Genomic DNA, 26,241 nt, shown 5'->3' with positions numbered 1-26,241 from the left:
GTTTGGGCTGACTGTTTTAAAAGCTGACCACTGTGCAGGTGACTGTTGTTCTTATGGTATCTTCCATCCATTACTCCCTTCCTGCAGTGGAGAGGTTGAATGTGCACACACACACACACACACACACACACACACACACACACACACACACACACACACACACACACACACACACACACACACACACACACACACACACACACACACACACACACACACACACACACACACACACACACACACACAGGACATGCAGTAGGAGTGAAGCACGGTTTCCTCCCCAGGAGAAGGCCCTGGTTTGTGTGTGCAGCAGATTCCACAGATTCCGTGCCCTCCCGGAGATTCTTCCCTGCTCCCGACACAAACTGTCTTCTGTTATCTCAGCCACCCTGCCATGGTCCCTTTCTGTTGGTTGGCAGGGACGCTCAACGTTGGCCAGTTGACCTCATCCTTCCTGGCTGTGTTCCGCTGTGAATGTCTGTTATTAAAGCTGCAATATGTAATTTTGCATAGAAATGATAGTTATAGATCTGTCATTCTCATTGAAAGCAAGTCTAAGAGGCAGTATATTCTGTTCTATGTGCGCTATTTCTATGCTTCCTGTTCTTACATTTTATTTTTGGTCTTTTACTTTCAGTTTTGTACACCAGCTTCAAATAGTAACTACTATATTTTTGGTTATGGAAAATATATTTCACAGCGGTTTCGATGGTACAATGATTTTCTACACTATACTTGCTTGTTTTGTTATATTAACTGACATTAGGACTAGCTATTAGAATTTTAGCAACCAGGAAATGACGGAGCAAATAAAATTTTAAAAAGTCCAACTTAAGAGGAATAGGACTCCAATTGGACTGAAACAGATCTGTCCTTGTCAGACACTGGGCTTAGTGCTCCTGTAAAATGTGTGGTAAGACTTGTGCAGTGGACAGTCAATGGGATCTACATACCAGAAGGACATCCTCAAGACATGCTGTATTTTTCTTATCTACCATGACTTCCATGACCAAGGGGTTTCTAGCCTTCAGTTTGTAGGATGCAGGTGCACCCTCAGTCGCTCTTCTTCAGTTTGTAGGATGCAGGTGCACCCTCAGTCGCTCTTCTTCAGTTTGTAGGATGCAGGTGCACCCTCAGTCGCTCTTCTTCAGTTTGTAGGATGCAGGTGCACCCTCAGTCGCTCTTCTTCAGTTTGTAGGATGCAGGTGCACCCTCGGTCGCTCTTCTTCAGTTTGTAGGATGCAGGTGCACCCTCGGTCGCTCTTCTTCAGTTTGTAGGATGCAGGTGCACCCTCAGTCGCTCTTCTTCAGTTTGTAGGATGCAGGTGCACCCTCAGTCGCTCTTCTTCAGTTTGTAGGATGCAGGTGCACCCTCAGTCGCTCTTCTTCAGTTTGTAGGATGCAGGTGCACCCTCAGTCGCTCTTCTTCAGTTTGTAGGATCAGTTTGCTCTTCAGGATGCAGGTGCACCCTCAGTCGCTCTTCTTCAGTTTGTAGGATGCAGGTGCACCCTCAGTCGCTCTTCTTCAGTTTGTAGGATGCAGGTGCACCCTCAGTCGCTCTTCTTCAGTTTGTAGGATGCAGGTGCACCCTCAGTCGCTCTTCTTCAGTTTGTAGGATGCAGGTGCACCCTCAGTCGCTCTTCTTCAGTTTGTAGGATGCAGGTGCACCCTCGGTCGCTCTTCTTCAGTTTGTAGGATGCAGGTGCACCCTCAGTCGCTCTTCAGTTTGTAGGATGCAGGTGCACCCTCCGTCGCTCTTCTTCAGTTTGTAGGATGCAGGTGCACCCTCAGTCGCTCTTCTTCAGTTTGTAGGATGCAGGTGCACCCTCAGTCGCTCTTCAGTTTGTAGGATGCAGGTGCACCCTCAGTCGCTCTTCTTCAGTTTGTAGGATGCAGGTGCACCCTCAGTCGCTCTTCTTCAGTTTGTAGGATGCAGGTGCACCCTCAGTCGCTCTTCTTCATTTTGAAGGGGAAATCCTTTGTGGAGTACAGTTTGCAGTTTGCGTTTAATTATGTAGCAAAACAGAGATTTCACACCAAAAACAGGAAGCAGAGAAACCACTGTAACCAGCTTTTTCAGTTTAACCAGGACTTTGGCCTTCGGGTATAGAGGGACCACACCAATAATTACTCAGGGAGAATTAAGTTCCAATTAATGTGCTTTTCCTGCATACTTTCCATTATTTCCTCTACTTTCCCTCTAAATATGCTTGTTTGATCCTTATTAAAGTATTTATTATTTATCTTAATTTATTATATAAATATGTTGTGACAGTTGATTTTGATTTACTCAGTTTGGAATGTATATTTTATATGGAGGTCTGGAATGAAGAACATGGAGGAGAATCAGACCAATAGACTCTATAACATGTACGATGGTTGTCAGTTTCATCAGATGCATCAGGTACTCAACTTAAGTCTGATTGGCAGGATCAGTGTTTGGCACACTCCTGTTGCTCCCTATCCTCCCAGCCATGTTCAACTCTGTTCCTCCGACTAGAACCTCCTACAGAGACATGTAATGAATTCAGGGGGCAGTTGAGCCTCATTGAAGCTCTGGCCAGCCCCAGCGTTATTGATGTTGTCTCAGAGAGGATCATTTGTCTTTGACAGCGAGAATGGTCTACTGAACAGTCTAGTCTCTTCATGATAGACTCGTTAGCTCTCAAGCTGTTGCCTCTTGACATGGCTGAGGGACCGTATGTGTTGTGGGGGAGGGGCTTTGCCTGGGCCATTGCTGAATGCGGGAAGCAGGTGGAGTCTTCAGGAAGCCTGTCTTTTCCTGGACCTCTACTCCACAGAAGGAGAGGCTGCGGCTCGTTGGAAGGGGGAAGGCTTTGTGTGCCATTCCTTAAACAAAAGGCTTCTTCCGTTCTGAGTCTCAGTGACGGCAGCACTCCACCCAGCAGCCTGTCCCCTTTTTTTATTCACTGATTGGATTGGCTAATACAGCACTCTACTCCTCATTAAGACTGCAATCAACTTACATAAGATAAAGGCTATTGGTCATTCATGACTGCTCCGCTTTGATGTAGTGTGTGTGTGTGTGTGTGTGTGTGTGTGTGTGTGTGTGTGTGTGTGTGTGTGTGTGTGTGTGTGTGTGTGTGTGTGTGTGTGTGTGTGTGTGTGTGTGTGTGTGTGTGTGTGTGTGTGATTGGCTGATGGATTCTAGAATCTCTATTATACAGTTGAAGTGGGAAGTTTACATACACTTAGGTTGGAGTCATTAAAACCTGTTTTTCAAACACTTCACAAATTTCTGGTTAACACACTATAGTTTTGGCAAGTCAGTTAGGACATCTACTTTGTGCGGGACACAAGTCATTTTTCCAACAACTGTTTACAGACAGATTATATCTCTTATAATTCACTGTATCACAATTCCAGTGGGTCAGAAGTTTACATACACTAAGTTGACTGTGCTTTTAAATAGCTTGGAAAATAACTGAAAATGATGCCATGGCTTTAGAAGCTTCTGATAGGTTAATTGACATAATTTGAGTCAATTGGAGGTGTACCTGTAGATGTATTTCAAAGTCTACCTTCAAACTCAGTGCCTCTTTGCTTGACATCATGGGACAATCTAAGGAAATCTGCCAAGACCTCAGAAAATTGTAGACCTCCACAAGTCTGGTTCATCCTTGGGAGCAATTTCAAAACGCCTGAAGGTACCACGTTCATCTGTACAAACAATAGTACGCAAGTATAAACACCATGGGACCATGCAGCCATCATACCGCTGAGGAAGGAGACACGTTCTGTCTCCTAGAGATGAAAGTACTTTGGTGCGAAAAGTGCAAATCAATCCCAGAACAACAGCAAAGGACCTTGTGACACATTGATGGCTCTGAACAAACTTTATTTGATTCTTTGCAAACTGGAATCCATTTATCCGGAGGCTGCATTCATTGTAGCTGGGGATTTTAACAAGGCTAATCTGAAAACAAGACTCCCTAAATTTTATCAGCATATCGATTGCGCAACCAGGGCTGGAAAAACCTTGGATCACTGCTATTCTTAAGGCCCTGCCCCACCCTCCTTTCGGAAAAGCTGACCACGACTCCATTTTGCTGATCCCTGCCTACAGACAAAAACTAAAACAAGAAGCTCCCGCGCTGAGGTCTGTTCAACACTGGTCCGACCAATCTGATTCCACACTCCAAGACTGCTTCCATCACGTGGACTGGGATATGTTTCGTATTGCGTCAAACAACATTGACGAATACGCTGATTCGGTGAGCAAGTTCATTAGAACGTGCGTTGAAGATGTCGTTCCCATAGCAACAATTAAAACATTCCCAAACCAGAAACCGTGGATTGATGGCAGCATTCGCGTGAAACTGAAAGCCCGAACCACTGCTTTTAATCAGGGAAAGGTGACCGGAAACATGACCGAATACAAACAGTGTAACTATTCCCTCCGCAAGGCAATCAAACAAGCTAAGCGTCAGTATAGAGACAAAGTAGAATCTCAATTCAACGGCTCCGACACAAGAGGTATGTGGCAGGGTCTTACAGTCAATCACGGATTACAAAAAGAAAACCAGCCCAGTCACGGACCAGGATGTCTTGCTCCCAGGCAGACTAAATAACGTTTTTGCCCGCTTTGAGGACAATACAGTGCCACTGACACGGCCCGCAACTAAAACATGCGGACTCTCCTTCACTGCAGCCGACATGAGGAAAACATTTAAACGTGTCAACCCTCGCAAGGCTGCAGGCCCAGACGGCATCCCCAGCCGGCATCCCGGCATCCCCAGCACAGACGATGCAATCTCAACCACACAGCACACTGCCCTAACCCATCTGGACAAGAGGAATACCTATGTGAGAATGCTGTTCATCGACTACAGCTCTGCATTTAACACCATAGTGCCCTCCAAGCTCGTCATCAAGCTCGAGACCCTCGGTCTCGACCCCGCCCTGTGCAACTGGGTACTGGACTTCCTGACGGGCCGCCCCCAGGTGGTGAGGGTAGGCAACAACATTTCCACCCCGCTGATCCTCAACATCGGGGCCCCACAAGGGTGCGTTCTGAGCCCTCTCCTGTACTCCCTGTTCACCCACGACTGCGTGGCCACGCACGCCTCCAACTCAATCATCAAGTTTGCAGACGACACAACAGTGGTAGGCTTGATTACCAACAACGACGAGACGGCCTACAGGGAGGAGGTGAGGGCCCTCGGAGTGTGGTGTCAGGAAAATAACCTCACACTCAACGTCAACAAAACTAAGGAGATGATTGTGGACTTCAGGAAACAGCAGAGGGAACACCCCCCTATCCACATTGATGGGACAGTAGTGGAGAGGGTAGTAAGTTTTAAGTTCCTCGGCGTACACATCATAGACAAACCGAATTGGTCCACCCACACAGACAGCATCGTGAAGAAGGCGCAGCAGCGCCTCTTCAACCTCAGGAGGCTGAAGAAATTTGGCTTGTCACCAAAAGCACTCACAAACTTCTACAGATGCACAATCGAGAGCATCCTGTCGGGCTGTATCACCGCCTGGTACGGCAACTGCTCCGCCCACAACCTTAAGGCTCTCCAGAGGGTAGTGAGGTCTGCACAACGCATCACCGGGGGCAAACTACCTGCCCTCCAGGACACCTACACCACCCGATGTCACAGGAAGGCCATAAAGATCATCAAGGACAACAACCACCCGAGCCACTGCCTGTTCACCCCGCTATCAAATCAAATCAAATCAAATTTTATTTGTCACATACACATGGTTAGCAGATGTTAATGCGAGTGTAGCGAAATGCTTGTGCTTCTAGTTCCGACAATGCAGTGATAACCAACAAGTAATCTAACTAACAATTCCAAAACTACTGTCTTATACACAGTGTAAGGGGATAAGGAACATGTACATAAGGATATATGAATGAGTGATGGTACAGAGCAGCATACAGTAGATGGTATCGAGTACAGTATATACATATGAGATGAGTGTGTAGACAAAGTAAACAAAGTGGCATAGTTAAAGTGGCTAGTGATACATGTGTTACATAAGGATGCAGTCGATGATGTAGAGTACAGTATATACATATGCATATGAGATTAATAATGTAGGGTAAGTAACATTATATAAGGTAGCATTGTTTAAAGTGGCTAGTGATATATTTACATCATTTCCCATCAATTCCCATTATTAAAATGGCTGGAGTTGGGTCAGTGTCAATGACAGTGTGTTGGCAGCAGCCACTCAGTGTTAGTGGTGGCTGTTTAACAGTCTGATGGCCTTGAGATAGAAGCTGTTTTTCAGTCTCTCGGTCCCAGCTTTGATGCACCTGTACTGACCTCGCCTTCTGGATGATAGCGGGGTGAACAGGCAGTGGTTCGGGTGGTTGATGTCCTTGATGATCTTTATGGCCTTCCTGTAACAACGGGTGATGTAGGTGTCCTGGAGGGCAGGTAGTTTGCCCCCGGTGATGCGTTGTGCAGTCCTCACTACCCTCTGGAGAGCCTTACGGTTGAGGGCGGAGCAGTTGCCGTACCAGGCGGTGATACAGCCCGCCAGGATGCTCTCGATTGTGCATCTGTAGAAGTTTGTGAGTGCTTTTGGTGACAAGCCGAATTTCTTCAGCCTCCTGAGGTTGAATAGGCGCTGCTGCGCCTTCTTCACGACGCTGTCAGTGTGAGTGGACCAATTCAGTTTGTCTGTGATGTGTATGCCGAGGAACTTAAAACTAGCTACCCTATCATCCAGAAGGAGAGGTCAGTACAGGTGCATCAAAGCTGGGACCGAGAGACTGAAAAACAGCTTCTATCTCAAGGCCATCAGACTGTTAAACAGCCACCACTAACATTGAGTGGCTGCTGCCAACACACTGACTCAACTCCAGCCACTTTAATAATGGGAATTGATGGGAAATTATGTAAAATATATCACTAGCCACTTTAAACAATGCTACCTAATATAATGTTTACATACCCTACATTATTCATCTCATATGTATATGTATATACTGTACTCTATATCATCTACTGCATCTTTATGTAATACATGTATCACTAGCCACTTTAACTATGCCACTTTGTTTACATACTCATCTCATATGTATATACTGCACTCAATACCATCTACTGTATCTTGCCTATGCCGCTCTGTACCATCACTCACTCATATATCTTTATGTACATATTCTTATCCCCTTACACTTGTGTCTATAAGGTAGTAGTTTTGGGATAGTTAGCTAGATTACTTGTTGGTTATTACTGCATTGTCGGAACTAGAAGCACAAGCATTTCGCTACACTCGCATTAACATCTGCTAACCATGTGTATGTGACATAAAATTTTGATTTGATTTGTAGATGCTGGAGGAAACAGGTACAAAAGTATCTCCACAGTAAAACGAGTCCTATATCGACATAACCTCAAAGGCCGCTCAGCAAGGAAGAAGCCACTGCTCCAAAACCGCCATAAAAAGCCAGATTACAGTTTGCATCTGCACATGTGGACAAAGATGGTACTTTTTGGAGAAATGTCCTCTGGTCTGATGAAACAAAAATAGTACTGTTATGCCATAATGACCATCGTTATGTTTGGAGGTTAAAAGGGGGAGGCTTGCAACCCGAAGAACACCATCCCAACCGTGAAGCACGGGGATGGCAGCATCATGTTGTGGGGGTGCTTTGCTGCAGGAGGGACTGGTGCACTTCACAAAATAGATAGAGGTAAAATTATGTGGATATTGAAGCAACATCTCAAGTCATCAGTCAGGAAGTTAAAGCTTGGTCACAAATGGGTCTTCCAAATGGACAATGACCCCAAACATACTTCCAAAGTTGTGGCAAAATGGCTGAAGGACAACAAAGTCAAGGTATTGGAGTGGCCATCACAAAGCCCTGACCTCACACCTATAGAAAATTTGTGGGCAGAACTGAAAAAGCGTGTGCGAGCAAGAAGGCCTACAAACCTGACTCTGTTACACCAGCTCTGTCAGGAGGAATGGGCCAAAATTCACCCAATTTATTGTGGGAAGAAAGTTAAACAATTTAAAGGCAATGCTACCAAATACTAATTGAGTGTATGTACACTTCTGACCCACTCGGAATGTGAATAAATCATTCTCTCTACTATTATTCTGACATTTCACATTCTTAAAATAAAGTGGTGATCCTAACTGACATAAGACAGGGAATGTTTACTAGGATGAAATGTCAGGAATTGTGAAAAACTGAGATTAAATGTATTTGGCTCAGGTGTATGTAAACTTTCGACTTCAACTGTCGGTGTCAGTCAAAGTCTCGTCAAAAGTGATTACATCAATAATTATATTGGCCAATAGGGGGAGTATGGGGTTGTTGGGTCAGAGAGACATTGATTATGATTGTGCCATTTGTTTGGCTCCTGTTCTATATCTGTGCTGTATTTAACTCTGCACCTACATTTGAAAATTCCCTGAGGCTTTGTAAAACTCTAAACAGTCCCCGTACTAAAAAAAGACATTACTTATGTTCTCCTACCGACGGATGGGAGTAGCTGGACTTGGTCGAGTTTTTTCCTGGATGACAATACAGTGCTATGTCTTCCTGTCATCTCAGAGAGGCATGAGGACAGGGGTCACCTCCCAGCCTGCTATTGTCCTGCCCTGGGCTCACTGGGCTGACTGGGCTCACACAACACAGGGGCCTGGCCCTCAGGAACTGGCCCTTCCTCAGGCCGGGGTAGTGGCTCCATGCCTCCTGGCTCCTGCCCTGCCCCTCCCAGTCCTCCCTACACCAACACAGCTCCAGTCACATGCTCTGTACACCCTCCTATTCTGACCGGACTCCTTTCCTTACTCTGGTGTAATTTTAGTCTGATTTGATCATCAATGTCAGAGTCATGGTCTTAAATGTAGCCTATTACTGCATTTCATACCATATCAGCATACTGGACATATGGGAAGGGGATATCTAGTTAATTGGCACAACTGAATCCATTCAACTGAAATGTGTCTTCCGCATTTAACCCAGCCCCTTGTCGTCCACGTCGTCGACGCCTGGGGAGCAGTTGTAGTTGGGGGTTAACTGTCTTGATCAATGGCTTGGAGATTTAAACCAGCGATCTTTTGGTTACTGGCCCAATACCTCTAGGCTACCTGCCGCTTGATATTGGGATGTATTAGGTATTAATGGTAAAGAAAAAATATTTTTGTGACTGTGAATCATTTCCTGTAAGTTCTGTGAATGTGATTCATTGTCTTAGCACAGGAAACCAGGAGAGCGGAAGGAGAAAGTAGATTCTCCAACAGGAGAATTCGACTAACTGTGTTTCATCTCTTCATCAGGATGTGCAGAATGAGCTGAGGCCGCGTCTGTGTGTGATCAAGAAGGGGCCTCATGGCTACGGCTTCAACCTGCACAGTGAGAAGGCCAGACCAGGCCAGTACATCAGAGCAGTGGATGAGGACTCACCTGCACAGAGGTCAGGCCTGCTGGCCAAGGACATGATAGTACAGGTAACTATCTAGCTCACCTTTGACCTCTGGCATCATACTGTATTATTATTATTATTATTATTATTCCATGTATAGTAATAGTACATTACTATTGTTAGTAGTATTCAATGCACAGTACTATTATTACTGTATAGTAGTAAATTGAATAATATTGTATCAACATTCGCTGAATTGCAGAGTGCCAAATTCAAATTAAATTACTACATTTTACAATTTTTCATGAAATCACAAGTGCAATATAGCAAAACACAGCTTAGCTTGTTGTTAATCCACCTGGCGTGTCAGATTTCAAAAAAGCTTTTTGGCAAAAGCATACCAAGCGTTTATGTAAGGACATCTCTCTCAGTAGACAAAACATTACAAACAGCTAGCAGCCAAGTAGATTGGTCACGAAAGTCAGAAAAGCAATAAAATGAATTGCTTACCTTTGATGATCTTCGGATGTTCGGATGTTTGCACTCACGAGACTCCTAGTTACACAATGTTCCTTTTGTTCCATAAAGATGATTTTTATATCCAAAATACCTCCATTTGGTTGGCACGTTATGTTCAGAAATCCACAGGCTCAAGCGGTCATCGCAGACATCCTCAGGATTTTCCTCAGGTTTTCACCTGCAATATCAGTTCTGTTATACTCACAGACAATTTTGACAGTTTTGGAAACTTTAGAGTGTTTTCTATACTAATTATATGCATATTCTAGATTATGGGCCTGAGAAATAGGCAGTTTCATTTGGGTACTTTTTTCATCCAAACATCAAAATACTGCCCCCTAGTCTCAAGAGGTTTTAATGGCCTTGGCACAATTCAGTCATGTTGAAGTGTGGAGTGAGGAGGACTGTGAGTGGTAGTAACCGTCTCTGTGTGGGGTCCTAATCTCATAGGAGGGGAGAGGTGGACACTGTCACTGGGAGTTAGTGCAGACTGGGATAATCCAGCTTTGTCACTGGTGACTTGTCTGCACTCCACCACCCCAGTCTATCCTGCTCATTACTCACTACTGTAGAGCAGGGTGGGTGGGTGTGTATTGTCAGAGGTGTGTATGGCTGCCTGGCTGCCCTCATTCTACTCTAGCCACGTTTGTAAATGAGTTTCTGCTATTCCCCATCAGCCATGTGAGACTGCCATAGAAAAGGAGAAGAGAGGAGAGTTGAATGCTTGAGACAGAGCGGGGGTTCCATCCCCCAGCAGGCCCCACACTCCCACCACCCACTGAGGACTGTATTCTTTCTGTTAAATGGACAGCTATTGTTACTGCCCAAGCACGTATTGTTTGGTCTCCTTCCTGGGACTGTGGTAGACAGGCAGGCCCACCCTATGACGGACACAGATACACACACATGCACGCATTACACTCATGTGCGTACACACGTACACACTCACAGACACGTAATAATTAGGATTTAAAAAATGTAACCTTTATTTAATTAGGCAAGTCACGTACACACACATGCATACACACGAAGATACACACACACACACACACACACACACACACACACACACACACACACACACACACACACACACACACACACACACACACACACACACACACACACACACACACACACACACACACACACACACACACACACACACACACACACACACACGTGCACAAAATACACACTTAGAGCTCACAGAACCCACACAAACAATGTACACACATGCTATCTCGGCAGTGGTTCCTCAGAATGTTCAGCTGTCTGGGGAACAGATGACACTATGACATATGCTGGGCCAATGGCCTGATGGCTGAGATGGTGTTGCTAAGCACTCTCTGGCTACTAGCAGTTGTTGCTATCCAAGAACCTACTGTATGAAGAGAAAGGAAAGTAGAATGTTTTTGCACCCCTTTATGTTTCCTCTGAATTGTACACTGTTCTCTTCAGCAATGTTTCGTTTGTATTCAGACTGCGTACTACGGATTCTTATGCAACTGTGAAGAGTTTTAACACTCATTTCTCAAGCCCCAGGGAGAGCTTCACTTCCTCTCTGTGTGTGTGCAGCAGCATATTCTGTGTTTGTGTGGAGAGACAGGATTTCCTGCTGGACAACAGACTGATAGTATTGAAAACTGAGTCCAAGCTTTGATAAACAGGTTATCGTCCTCGTTGTGAGAACAATGGAAATATGCAAGAAATAGTTTCCCATAAATAGTTAGTTACTTGAACAAACTATGGTGCTGATGTGAAAGGGAAACCTGTAGTTTTAGGCTGTTGGACTAGCCTTCACCGTTTTGACTTGGTAAACTATAGTTACACTACTTATACAACTAAGGAGTTAATGCTTCATGCGCTGATTTGTGCAGACATGACTCTTGTGTCTGTGTGTGTTTTGACGTTCCTTACGCTCTCGCTGTCTCTCTCCCCATCTCTCTCTGTCCCCCCCCCCTCTTTCGCCCCCCCCCCTCTCTCTGTCTCTTTCCCCCTCTCTGTCTTCGTCTCTCCCCCTCTCCCTCTCTCCCCCTCCCCCTCTTTCGCTCCCCCTCTCTGTCTTCGTCTCTCCCCCTCTCTCTCTCTCCCCATCTCTCTTTCCCTCTCCCCCTCTCTCCGTCTCCATCTCCCTCTCTCTCCCTCTCTCTCTTCATCTCTCTCTGTCTCCCCCTCCCCCTCTCTCTGTCTCCTCTCCCCCTCTCTATCTCTCCGTCTCTCCCCCCCCTATCTCTCTGTCTCTCCCCCTCTCTATCTCTCCGTCTCTCTCCTCCGTCTCTATCTCTCCGTCTCTCCCCCTCTCTATCTCTCCGTCTCTATCTCTCCGTCTCTCCCCCTCTCTATCTCTCCGTCTCTCCCCCTCTCTCTCCAGGTGAATGGTATGACAGTGAAGGGGAAGCAGCACTCGGAGGTGGTGGCAGCCATCAAGTCTGGTGGTGAGGAGACCTCTCTACTTGTTGTGGACACAGACACAGATGCCTTCTTCAGGAGGTGCAGAGTCACTCCCACCCCAGAACACATCACAGGTGAGACCAGAGATCTACAAGAAAGGGCCAGAACTCAGTGGATGCAGTTTGATTAGTGATCCTTTCTGTAGACATACATGTCCAAGTATTCGCACACAATGGACGTTATCAGCTTGCACGTTCCTCACTGTGTGAAGGACAGACCTCTGAAGCCCCTCACTCACACGACAGCCTCACAGTGTAGGGAGCGTTTTGCCTCTCATATGTTTTTTTTAGGTAGGTAATGATTAAACCACTACTTCTCCTTTAACAGCCTCATTCAAGGTCTATAGTCCCCAGCGGTTTCTCTCTCAGGCCTGATCTCTTACCCCTCTGTCCCCCTGTCCTTGGTAAACACTAGCAGATTAAGGGTCTATCTGACTGCTTGGCCAGGCTCCTCTGCTCCTCTCTCTCTGCCAAGGAACACAGACACAGAGACACACATATACTGAGCTCATCTCATTTCCTGTCCCCTCACGTTGTTTGCTCGAGGTACAAAATCCAAACTCTTAGTTACGGATCTAGAATCAGCTTAACCTCCCTGAATGTCAACCACTATTAGGGGCTAAATGCAAACTTCCCCCAACTGTCTTGGGGAAACTTCCCCCAACAGCTACTGAGCTCTTCACAAAGAGAAGGCTGTTGTACCTCAGAAAGCCCCTAGAGGGAGCCTCAGCCTGTAAATTGATTCCAGTGCTGGAGAGTCTGGCTGCAGGTTGGCATTTATTGTCATGAATTTTGCCCTGGAGGCAGCTCTGCGGAGTAGTCACTAGCTGGCACAGCCACAAAGTCTTAAAATCAGATTTTACACCTAACCATAACCTTAATCACACTTCTAACCCTAACCTTAAAATAAGACCAAAAAGCACATTTTTGCTTTCATACATTTGTACAATATAGTCATGAATTACTTTGTAGCTAGCCCATCTAGCAGAAATCGCTTGGTTCTGCCTCCAAGGCAAGATTCATGACGATAAACGTCAAGCTGCATTTGGCTTGGGAGGCCAACTGTGCCCAAGTAACACTTGTTGAAACAGGGCGGTGGCCCATGACAACACTTGGCTGGCTACTCTGAGTGCCATTCTGATACCAACGGCCTCATAGAACGATGATGGCAGCCCAGCCGACGGTATGACAACCATATGGGTGTGGAGGAAATTGGTTCCCTCTGTGTCTGGGACATGCATATTAGTCAGTGTGTGTCCTCCTCCCACACACACTGCCCTGCACCAGGCTGCCTTTATATTTCCTCTGCTTGAAGCTCTGCCCTAAACAACAGTGAAGCGCTGCTGCCTGATCAGGCCAAAGATACTGTTTATTAAAAAGGTTAGCTGTCTGTGCCTCTGAGTGAACCGTATAAATAAGGTGGGTAGAAGTAGACAATATTTATTTTTCATTTAACCAGGTAAGTCGGTTAATTAAGAACAAATTCTTATTTCCATGACAGCCTAGGAACAGTGGGCTAACTGCTTTGTTCAGGGGCAGAAGGACAGCTTTTTACCTTGTCAGCTCTGGGATTTGATCTAGCAACCTTTCAGTTGTTGGCCCAACGCTCTAACCTACCTGCCGCCCCTGTCAGTTAGTGTCTTTCATGCTATTTGACCTAACTGGGAGTTTTATGCTTCTTTAGTGCACCAACAAAAATACAGTAGCTGCTTTGTTGTGATAAGAATGTCCTCTGTTTTACATGGAGGCATGTTGTTGTGTTCTGAGTCCACACTGGTTGTTTAGACAAGCATTTCACCTGCAATAACATCTGCTAAAGATGTGTATGTGACCAATAACATTTGATTTGATTTGACAGCTATCCATTGGCATGGTTACACCTCCAAGTTGACTGATGATTGACATGCTGTGTCCTCTGAATGAGTATAGTGAAGCAGTAGAAGGAGATATAACTCCTGTTCTACCCAGGGGGACATATGGTCAGGTCTTAGTCCTATCTAACTTCCTTTGGTTTCTGCTATCGGCTTCTAAACCTGACTGAAAAATGCCCAACAGGGGCAAAATTCCATTGAGGCGTTGCCCAGGTAACTGCTCTCTCGTGTTGCCCACTCAGAGGGCTCCTGATCACCGTGACTTTGCCACACACACACACACACACACACACACACACACACACACACACACACACACACACACACACACACACACACACACACACACACACACACACACACACACACACACACACACACACACACCACACTCCCCTCTGGCCAGCACTTGTGTTTGGTTTCCAAGGCGCTGGCTCCAAGTGGCCTCTCAGCCTGTAGTGTTAGCTGTATTGGGACTGAAGAGCCTCTTGTCCGTGTGCAAACAGTGAGGAGGGACCCAAGGAGCACAGAGGTACATAGAGGCAGCTTCAACAGGTTTCAGAACAGCCCAGGGGGACGCAGACCAGGGTCAGGCTATCTTTAGATGATAACAGGTTACAATCTAAGTTCTCACCGTTTATCTGTCTGTGTGAGAGCAGTTGAAGCATGGAAGGTAAGGGTCCGTCTTAGTCGTCCACCAGCTCCGACCAGGGGTCAGTTGTTCATCAGTCAACTCTATCTGTTTTAGATAGACACACAGGTTTAGATATAATGTATTGTCTTTCTGTGTTTAGAGTTAGCCAAGTAAAAAACATTCCTTAATATCCTTGTGACAGGGTTAGAGGACAGTTTCTTACCAGGGCTATTTGATATAGGTAGGCCACTAGGGTACTGGGTTTCATATGCAGCAGCTTGTTTGGACGTGATGATGCGTGGCAGGTAACCAGGGTCAGAGAACTTCTTTGTGAAGATGAACCCTGTTTGAATAATGGATGACCTACACATACCTGCGCTATGTAACAGAGTAGGTGTCGCTGGGATGAAACCTGAACTTGATAGGAGCCGTTCTCTGGAGCAGGGATATGAGTCACTCTGGAATTCTGTTCTGGTGTTTGACGGAGGTGGGACAGTTTCAGGATATTTAGGACTGACTATAAGATTGGAGAATTGCCATGATTAGATGTTGTTGAATGGTTGTGAACAGCTAGAATGGAAGGAGTGTGTCCATGACTGAGTCCATGACTGAGCAGTGTTCTCTTCTGCTTTCAGGATCTTTGCCTGAGCCTGTCGTCAACGGTGACATGGAAAAGACGGTAAGACTTGGATGCCAAATACTTTTTTGACCTAATATCATACAAAAGTAACATTTGAGAGAGAGGGAAAGAGACAGACCGAGAGAGAGAAAGAGTTGCGCTCCCACAGAGTGGACTTCCCAAAACACTAGTCTTTTTTCCTGGCCCTGTGGAGGTCACTGACAGGTCAGCCCCTAGAAATAAAACACTGTGGATGAACTGCTTCTGCTTTGGCACTGACAGGCACCCTATCAGCTGGTGGACTAGTGGACTGGTGGACTGGTGGACTAGTGGACTGGTGGACTAGTGGACTAGTGGACTGGTGGACTGGTGGACTGGTGGACTAGTGGACTGGTGGACTAGTGGACTGGTGGACTGGTGGACTGGTGGACTGGTGGACTAGTATTATTTTATAGGACTGTAGAGTGTGTGTATTGCTTCATATAATTTACTTTGTGTTGGTTGGTTCTCAATCTCTTTCCAGCTCGCTCATTAATGAGTAAAACAGACTGTTTCCAGCAGGCAGGCTGGCCCAGGCAGGCTGGCCCAGGCAGGGGAGGGTATCTTACTCTCAGTGTTGATATTATATGTAAATCCTGTGTAATCTGAATACATTCACTCAGGAAGCCAGGAGAGCAGTCTACCCTGACAGAACAGAACCAGGTTCAGGTGTCTGTAAGATATACAGTACCAGAACTAGTGTAGCCCTCAATAGTGTGCTCAGAGCCTGGTAGACGGGTATAGAGGGTTCACATGGTAATGCTGGATAACAAGAAGCTGAAAGCAATACACTGTTGTTTAGGCATGGAGAATTCATCAGCACCATGTTAATCCTTCTGAGGTATTTGTACATAATCCCTTAGTACGGGGACAGACCAGCCCACACCTACGCCCTACTGTACTGTAGACTCAGGAACAGAGAGAGAGAGATCTGGCATACGATAGAAGATGGTATTATCTGGGGATTCTCTATTGTGTTTTTGTGATATTATCAAACAGGCAGGTAAACCCAGAGTTAGGCCACTGGCCACTGCCACAAACCGAAGAAGATTTCATTAGGTTAACTCCACTACATTAATAGTATGCTAATAGACTTCATATGTAAAGAAGACAGGCGCAGATCAGTAGTGAGACCTCAGTCCTCAGTCATTAACCATCATTTTAACCCCCAAATCTAACAATCAAAACATTGGAGGCAGGGTAGAGGTGAGGGAAAGACCGAGAGAGAGGAGTTGAGAGGTTGTAGAGGTTAGGGTGGGGTCACTCTCCATGGGGTCAGTAGAAAGCGGATGTTTCCGGTTTTCAGTATTTTCAACCTAACTTCCGTTTCCCCTGAAAAACAAAACGTTTTTTTACACCTGCTATTTTAGATTAGGGTGAGGTAGGCACTGACATGGCAGAACAGGGTGATTGGGTCTTCTCTAATGCTCTGACCCCAGTAGGCTCTAGTAAACTGCTGCTGCTGCCTCTACTGGCCTAGGGAGACATATCATACAACTTCCCAACCAGCATGGTCAGACAGTGTGTGTGTATGGGGCACAGGCAAGTCTGCCTCCCTGTGGGCAAACATAACATTGCAGCCAGACTGAGAGTTGTATGAGAGTTCTCTTAAACTTGACCCCCACTTTGGCTACTTGTATTTGATCTGATTTGTTACTTGCTGTCTGTGTGTCCACTGCAGGTGAATGGAAATGGAAAACTGGTAAAAGAGGTGGAGCAGGACTCTAAGCTGTCAATCAGCCCGTCTCCAAGCAACACCTCCTCCAATGCCTCACTCACAACCCCGCCCACAGAGGTAAGTCCCGCCCTGAAAACACATGTGAAGCAGCACACAATAGACAGATAAGAGATGTAGATGCAACGGCAGCAGAAGTCTCATGATCTGAATGTGTATCCATAATGACACAGTAATGTTTAACATCTATTATTTGAGCAGTCCTGTAAAATAGGCTTTACTACAATATCAAAATATACATTTATTTTCTCTCTAGCCTCGTTTATACTTGGTGCGAACATGTGTCCTTTGTCGTAATCTTATCCACATTCTTATTGGGTCCACATTGTAACCGTTGCATCTACATCTCTTATCTGTCTATTGTGTCCACATTGTGACCAGATATCCTGGTCCCTCACTGTATGAAAATGATTTGACAGATATTCTTTCAAAATAATCTGTATTTATTTTAAGGTACATCGAAGCCATAAATCAATGGCATCACCTGTCAATTATTTTAGAGGGCGGGATAATGATTTAAATGGTTTCACTATCCAAATCTGTGTGTGATGCAAGATCAGATCACGTGTCTTTTAGTCATCTACACATATCTAAATATGCTGGCAAAATCAGAATCCGGACAAGATCAGTACAAAGTACTCATTTAGAACCAGACTTGTGTCTCTTGTGCTTTCTCTCTCTACTTCTACTCCTCTCTCACACTCTCTTTTAACCCCTCTCTCTCCTCCCTGGTTGGTCAGTTGTCTGAGCCAGTGATCATGGGCGCCATCCCAGGTCTGAACCTGTCCCTGCAGCAGGTCAAGGAGCGTGCTCATCAGAAACGCTCCAACAAGAGGGCCCCGCCCATGGACTGGAGCAAGAAAAATGAACTGTTCAGTAACCTGTAGATAGAGCACCTCGCCCTGCACACACCCACATACAGTAGATACTCACAGAGAGGTCAGTGAAGGAGAGAGAGGGACGGAGAGAGAGAGGGGTTGTTCTAAGCCCCAGGTTTTCTATGACTCATTAAAACCAGCAGTTTAACTATTGGTGAGGGAGAATACAGGTATATGTATGTAAAATATATACACACACATTTGTATTATATTCCTGATGCTATAAATGATGTGCTAACAATATCTAGATGAATATGCCAATGTTGGAAAGGAAACAGCTGCATCAGATAAAAATCTTTGTATTGTGATTTGAAAATAATTTTGAATTATTCAATTTCACGTGTCGGTGGTTGTGTGTGTGTTTTGTACCTGGGTGTATATTCCCAGAAGACCCTGGAAGTCCCTGCTGGTCATAGCCTGGTGCCTGTCGGTATAGTGGAGAAGGTCTCTCTTATGGCCATTCGTGTACATGTTAATCAGTCATTGAAACACAAACAATATTTTTCTCACCTTAAACGAGAATGGGACCAGCCACTTACATACCCATCCAGTCTATCACCTTTCAGGGACCAAATAGCAAGCCTCTTCACACTTCCAGTCAGATGCAAATGTCTTTCATGTAGCTGAGCTTTGGGTCAGTCGAGCTTCAGAAGAAATTGGCTTCTGACTGGAAGTGTGCGGAGACTTGTTCATGTTTCTCCAGTTTTCGCCTTCAGCACCTTCATTAATCAGCTCTGGTTGTGTGGTAGATTCTATTATCTGCAAACCTTTTAGGGACCAAAACACCTGAAGAACGACAACCACTGACAGTCAGCCAGTCAGTCACTCAGTCATTGGGGAACGACATGTTGGTGCAGTGTCCATCCATACCAGTCTTACTTCAGTAAATGTGAAGGCTGAAAACCTTCCGTCCATAGCATTGCCATTACCACTGTATATTGCGATACTTTTCATTTCAGAGTTTTTCTTTATGGCCATTGTCAAAATGCTTTCAGGTTTTTACGTTTACGTAGATGTACTTAAACATAATTTCTTTCTTTAAGAATATTAAATGTCTGCGCTTCACTAGATTTTGTGTATGTTCAGTATGGAGAACGACAGTGAGATTCACTATTTTGACTATTGAATTGTATGGGGGTGTTATCATGCTCTTTAACTGTTCATGTTATTTCTATACTGTATTAAATTGTAGATCTCACCATTGTTGTCCCATGACTATCCATTTAAATTACGACTACAGTAACATAAATGTTAGGAATCCATGTCTGTGCTATGAAGGTGTAGATGAAATGCACCCACTCTTAAAAGGCTTCTGGATATTTAAACCCATGAATGAACGGGAGAAGTCAACAGGATCCGACTTGAATATTTAATGGTTAACTGTAACCAGATGAAGACCCAGCTGGATGAAAAAGGACCGATGTTGATAACTCAAGACAGTATAATATATATCCACAGAGCCATCTTAAATAAGGTGCCTCTAGCAGGTCTCAGTTCCGTCTGAGACACAGACCTCTTTCACATTCACGCAAGGCTCTCCTTCACCTCACCTGTTCAAAACCACTGTTCCTCCTTCTATAACACAGAGCCAGGTGTGCGTGTTTAACGTGACAGCAGCTTGAACTGAATAGGTGTGACATTCCTGAGAAGGACAGAGATGAAACCCAGGTTACAGCCAGGGATCACATTCACACTGAAACGACACAAACATTTACAGTCGAGGACACTACACAATCATACAAGTCAGGGTTAATGATTTGAAAGTTCATGAGGAAGACAGAAACGCATCATAGAAGAGTTCATTCCCCCTGCTAGAAGTACTGTAGCATGCCCAAATATGGAACATAGCCATATAATGCTGGGTGGACAGGGGAAAAAACAGACCAATTTTGATAACCATGTAGATCATTAATTTCATTCATGTTACAATAAGGAAGACCAGAACCCCTTAACAATGGTTCTGCATTTTATGGAAATATTGAAAATATTGAAGGAAAATCTGTACAAAGAACTTTGGTTGAATATGATTCTGCTCCCAGATATACCTATAAGTATATAATATACATATTTAGATACTCTAATTTAAATACTAGTTGGACTAATCTACATTAAAATGTTTTTTTTTTCTTTAAAAAATAGTGTACATTATTAATATCTTGCATGTCATCCCTCGGCTGTACAAATCACATAACTCCTTATACTGACAGTGTGGACAGTGACGATAGCTAAATATGCTTTGAAAAGCAAAGGTCTTCTTCCCTTTTGTATAAACAATATCATCCAGCACTTCCAAATGATTTACATAAAACCAGAAACTATATAGCATCTAGTCATTCTGTATTACTAAAGAATGATTACTAAAGACTTTAACAGCACAAACCTACTGGCACCTTGCCTTGAGGAAGACAAACACTTTCATTGTGGTCAACTTGGTAGAAAATTGATCAAATACAAGAGTATTGAAAAGATCAACAAGGTCCAATTGAAATGGTCAGACATGGTGAAACACAAAGGTCAAATGACTGATACAGTGTCTAATACAAATGGTATTGTATGGTAATATTCTGTCTAGGAATGGTTCCTCTATAGGCCAGGATAAAAACACTTCTCCCCATTGTCTCTCTCTCTCCCTCTACGGCCAAACAATGACTTTACACAGAGGTGGAGACTGTGAGAAAGGAGGGGAAGAAAGGCACACCAACATGACAAATAAATGGAGGATGTTGGGTAGAATAAAAAGGACAACACAGTTTAACTCGTGTTGTATGAAACAACCCAATACAACAGTGTACTGGTACAGTATGTTGTCCATCCCTCATGTATCTACAGTCAGTCAGGCCCTGTGTTGAAACCAACAGGGTTGTTGTCAGGCCCTGTGTTGAAACCAACAGGGTTGTTGTCCATCCCTCATGTATCTACAGTCAGTCAGGCCCTGTGTTGAAACCAACAGGGTTGTTGTCAGGCCCTGTGTTGAAACCAACAGGGTTGTTGTCCATCCCTCATGTATCTACAGTCAGTCAGGCCCTGTGTTGAAACCAACAGGGTTGTTGTCAGGCCCTGTGTTGAAACCAACAGGGTTGTTGTCAGGCCCTGTGTTGAAACCAACAGGGTTGTTGTCAGGCCCTGTGTTGAAACCAACAGGGTTGTTGTCAGGCCCTGTGTTGAAACCAACAGGGTTGTTGTCAGGCCCTGTGTTGAAACCAACAGGGTTGTTGTCAGGCCCTGTGTTGAAACCAACAGGGTTGTTGTCAGGCCCTGTGTTGAAACCAACAGGGTTGTTGTGACTGATGGCAAAGCACTATAGAGCAGAGTTAAGTGCTGGTGTTGAAAGGAGAGGAAGTGGCAACATGGAGGCAGGGAGGAGGGAGATGGATCCACACTGTTCATTAAAAGCATCCCACTCCATGGCACATCCTACAATGTAGTCCCATATGTTTTCCGTTAGTCTGGTGGTGGCGGTTGGTCTGTAGTTTGAAGGGCGTCGGGGTCGGAGATAACACTTAGGTGGGTTGACCTGCTCCATTCTCCCTCTCATGGTCATTAGTACTTCCTGAGGTGAAGGGTCATGGGTCAGTGGGCTGGTCAGTGGAGTGGATAGAGGGCTTAGTCCAGCATGGCGTCTAGCTGGTCAGCAAGGTCATCAAACATGTTGCCAATGTCATCCAGAATGTTGCCCGCTGACTTCACTGTGTTCGACCCACTGTCAGGAGGTGGGAAAAGAAGCAGGGTTTAGTCATGGAGATAGAGAGAGGACTCTAGTGCTCAAAAACCTGTTTTATTAAGGGCAGTGCCATTGAGGACTTTCACCATTTTGAAGTTAAGGAAGGATCACATAATTCCATCCAGGTCATCTGGTGGGACCTGAGAAAACATTCCATAACTGCAGGTGACAGTAAATCACCAACCGTGGCTTTATACCTGTTCAGACAACACACTCCAGGTGGCAGTATGCACCCTTTCAGTTTGTTTACCAACTCTGAAGTAGTAGAAGAAGAAAACGGACTACTTCAAAATGGAGATGGCCTCAATGGCGCTGCCCATGCTCTCACAGACACCATAATGGGACATATACAATGTTGCACAAATGCTACTTCAGTTCACATAAACAGTCGAGTGTATATGGCCTGTAAATGCAGGAAATGGTGAGGTGTTGATCGTGTTCTCTTACCCGTCAGTGCTGTCCTCCTGGGTGAGTTTCTCTCCACAGCCTGCAGTGCTGCCTCCAGAGAGGTGCTGGTCTGCTCCAGCCTCTGCTGCTGCACCACCTCTAACCCCGGGCCAGACTCTACCCCTGGGCCTGGGCCGACCACACAGACCTGGGGCTTGCCTGTCTGGGCTGCCTGGCACTGAAGCCCTGGGGCTGGGGGACACCGGCTGGGTGTGGGTGATGGTGGGGTTGAGAAGGCAAGACTTTGTACCATGTTGACAGTCATAGTGGGCGGCACTATGGCTGTTGGACAGGAAGCAAAAGCAGAAACTCAGAATTGATGATAAAAACAGAAAGACAGAGGGCGGAGCTAGCATGTTGGAGTGAACGGCTGTGCGTGAGAGGCTCCTGCAACTTTTTTGCGAAATAATCTAATTTAACCTACTTTATGGCACTTTTTACAACAAACGTTTCTTTCTAATACAAGATTGTAACGTTTTATATGAAAATGCCGAGTAATAAGCGACCAAAGGACAATAAATCCACAGCAGAGGCCTACTCCCCACTAAATAACGAGACAGACATGGCGGAAGGCACATGCAACAACGTGACACTTACAGAACTTACCCGGGCTCTGGGGGAGCTACGTGTTGCTATAGCTGAGGATCTTAAGGCCACTATTGCTGAGCTGGACACCAAAATCGAGAGCGTCATTCGAACGGTCGCTTCGCATGGCCGGAGTATTGTGGACCTTGAGAAAGCTTCTGAATTCAACGCTGGTAGGATCGACGAGTTAGAGAAGCTATGCACGTCATTGCAGGATACTGTGCTGAGGGTTTCTGTGAAAGTGGTGGACCTGGAGGGCCGATCCAGACGTAATAACCTTCGCGTTGTTGGTCTGGCAGAGGGGATAGAGGCGGGCTCTCGCCCTACCGACTTCTTCGCCAAGCTATTGAAGGATGCAATGGGATCGGATGTTTTGGATTCGGATCCCCAGCTGGACCGCGCACATCGCTCCCTTGTCCCAGTGCCTGGACCGGGCCAACGTCCTCGCCCAGTAATCATCTGATGTCACAGTTTCAAGACCAAGGATCTTATCCTGCGTGAAGCTCGAATGAGGGGCAACCTGTCACATAAAGGGCATCCATTCCGTGTATATGAGGATTATGCGCCCGATGTGGCAAAGCATCGCGCCGACTACAGAGATGTCATGACCAAACTCTACAAACTCCATCTTCACCCAGCCTTACACTTCCCTGCAAGACTAAGAATTACCCCGCCTTCCGGTGAGAAGATTTGGCTCTCCTCGGTTTTGGACGCAGAGAAGTTTATCCGGGGATATACACCAATCCCCCGTACAGGTTAGAGTGCCTTGTTAGTGCGTGTTAGGGTCTGCTCATGGACTCAAATCCATACTATACCATATTGGGTGAAAACGTATTAAACGGGCATGTAAGACGCTGAGCAGACCAATGGATGGCGGTCAGAGCTCTCATTTAACGTTAAATTCACTTTCATCCCGGCTGTGCTCAGCGATGCATATTTTTTACTTCCAGGTTTGATCACTGACACCTTCGGACGGATATACTTATATTCCCCCACTTTTGTTTAGTTTTGTTATTTATTTTACAATCCTTACATTATTCTTACTACCATACCATTTATTTATTGCTTGCAGGGGACTGGGGGTGATGGTTGGGAGGGGGCAGACACCTGGTTAGCAAGTTGATGTTTTGTGCCGTTCTGCCTTTGTCTGGCCGTGGGCCTCTCTCCCGACTAGAGTCCCACCAGCCCTCTGTAGTGCTTATGTCCGTGTAGGTGTGTGTACATATAATTACTATTTGTACTTTATTACTATTTTCACTTAGCATTTTAGTATTATGTATGTGTATATTTTAAATCAGTGTTATTCTGGGGTATGAATGTATGAATTCTTTAAATATATATTTTTATATATGATATATATATATGATTTGTGTGGGTATGTATACATACATGTATATGTATGTATGTGTGTGTGTATGTATATATATGTGTGTATATGTATGTGTATGTATATATATGTATATGTATGTATATATGTGTATATATATATATATATGTATATATGTATATATATATATGTATATATATATATATATATATATATGTATATATATATATATTTTATATATATATTTTGTATATATATATATGTATATGTATATATATATATGTATATATATGTATATATATATATATTTTTGTATATATATATATATTTTTATATATATATATATATATATATATATATATATATATATATAAGGTATATATTTGTATTTATTTTTTATTAAACATGTTTTTTTTATGGGGGGGAACGTCTAATTTAACAAATCCTTGTTCCGATCTCCTGACCCACAGTATGTAAAGGTACGGCTGACTATGTCGGTTGCGGATGGTTTATTTTTTGACCGGCAGTGCTTAGCAATATTATCTTGAGGCTATATCTTGCTTATCTCTGGGATTGACCCAGGATGACGCTTAAATGCGCAATATGTTTAAGTTGCAACTTATTCGGTTTAGGTTTATTAGATGCTAACTGAACACGTAACTCGCGGGAGCCTCCTCAGTTCATATGTTAGTAGAAGTTTTTGGATAGTGAGAGGTGAACGTATAGTTGGGATTTTATTTTTGTTTTACCTCTTGTTCGAGGTCGCGCCGTGCTTTTATGGCATCGGCCAGACAATGTGTTTATTATTTTTATTTTTCCTTTTTTTTCTCTCCTGTTTGTACATGCCTGTTAAATGTGGGTTGATGGGGGGGGGGTAAGTGTTGGGGAAATTAGGGGAACAGGGTGGGAAGTAAAGGTGCTTGCAGGGGGGGAGGGGTGGGTTGGATACTGCTCGGGTGTAGGTGCTACATATGCTGATCGTGATGGTTTGGTGCGCTTTCTTACCTTTTTATCAAGTTACATGGTATGCAGGCCACCATAGGAATGACAAACGAGAGGAGGGCGGGGCTTACATTCACTTCCTGGAATGTCAAGGGTTTAAACGAACCAATTAAGAGGGGCAAGGTCCTAGCCCACTTGAAAGCACTCTCGTCTGATATTATATTTTTACAAGAAACCCATCTGAAGAATAACTCTCATAGCAGACTTAAGTGTAGGTGGGTGGGGCAAGTGTATCACTCTAACTTCTCTGCCAAAACGAGAGGCACAGCGATTCTGGTAAGGAAAGGAATTCCTTTTCTACATAAAACCACTATTGCGGATAAAGAGGGTCGGTATGTGATCGCAATAGGAGAAATCCACATTACCTCAGTAACTCTACTAAATATCTATGGGCCAAACATTGACAACCCCTCTTTTTTCAAAAGAGTCCTTGCCCTGATTCCAGATATCTCCCATACTAACCTGGTCATTGGAGGAGACCTTAACTGTGTGCTAGACCAATATTTGGATAGATCCTCTACCCAGCGAACCCCTACCTCCTATTCAAACGAATTCTTGAAAACCTACATAAAAAACTCAAACTTATTTGATATATGGAGGATCGCTAACCCTACGGGTAGGGAATACTCCTTTTACTCGCATGTTCACAACGTTTACACTCGAATTGACTACTTTTTGTTGGATGCTAGACTACTCCCCTATACCTGTAATGTGAGGTATCATGATATTATAATCTCGGACCACAGTCCACTCACCTTCTCCCTGAGATTGGGTGACATTGTACCAAACGAGAGGGTCTGGAGGCTGAATCCTCAGCTCCTCACAGAACCAACATTCTGTGAATATCTTAAAGACCAAATTAAATTTTTCTTTGATACCAACGACAACACAGAGACCTCCCCAGCATTATTGTGGGAAACACTGAAGGCTTATCTGAGAGGCTGTATCATCTCCTTTTAGGCTGCCAGGAATAGGCAAAACAGAGGAAAACTGGAAGAACTAGAGGGACAAATTCACTTACTGGATAGGGAGAATGCTAGCCACC

General features: G+C 44.7%; 2 protein-coding genes across 10 annotated transcripts in view; one reads left to right on the top strand and one right to left on the bottom strand.

Moving 5' to 3' along the window:
• Positions 1–19,312, top strand: part of LOC123999964 (Na(+)/H(+) exchange regulatory cofactor NHE-RF1-like) — a 36,810-nt gene extending 17,498 nt beyond the window's left edge. Inside the window, exons 2-6 of the mRNA XM_046306022.1 lie at positions 9,281–9,451; positions 12,260–12,413; positions 15,479–15,522; positions 17,183–17,296; positions 17,977–19,312. Coding sequence (XP_046161978.1) covers positions 9,281–9,451; positions 12,260–12,413; positions 15,479–15,522; positions 17,183–17,296; positions 17,977–18,123 — 630 coding nt within the window. The 3' untranslated portion in view covers positions 18,124–19,312. The remainder of the gene's footprint in view (positions 1–9,280; positions 9,452–12,259; positions 12,414–15,478; positions 15,523–17,182; positions 17,297–17,976) is intronic.
• A 157-nt stretch (positions 19,313–19,469) lies between these two features.
• Positions 19,470–26,241, bottom strand: part of LOC123998621 (caskin-2-like) — a 115,708-nt gene continuing 108,936 nt past the window's right edge. For all 9 annotated transcript variants that reach the window (XM_046303656.1, XM_046303657.1, XM_046303659.1 and 6 more), the window contains 2 exons: positions 22,283–22,564; positions 19,470–21,814 (listed from right to left, as the gene is read on the bottom strand). In XM_046303656.1, coding sequence (XP_046159612.1) covers positions 21,718–21,814; positions 22,283–22,564 — 379 coding nt within the window. In that variant the 3' untranslated portion in view covers positions 19,470–21,717. The remainder of the gene's footprint in view (positions 21,815–22,282; positions 22,565–26,241) is intronic.

The sequence above is a fragment of the Oncorhynchus gorbuscha genome, linkage group LG16 (genome assembly GCF_021184085.1).
Source record: "Oncorhynchus gorbuscha isolate QuinsamMale2020 ecotype Even-year linkage group LG16, OgorEven_v1.0, whole genome shotgun sequence".
Taxonomy (NCBI): Eukaryota; Metazoa; Chordata; class Actinopteri; order Salmoniformes; family Salmonidae; genus Oncorhynchus; species Oncorhynchus gorbuscha.
The sequence above is the reverse complement of the archived record's forward strand: the minus strand, read 5'-3'. Positions and strand labels throughout refer to the sequence as shown.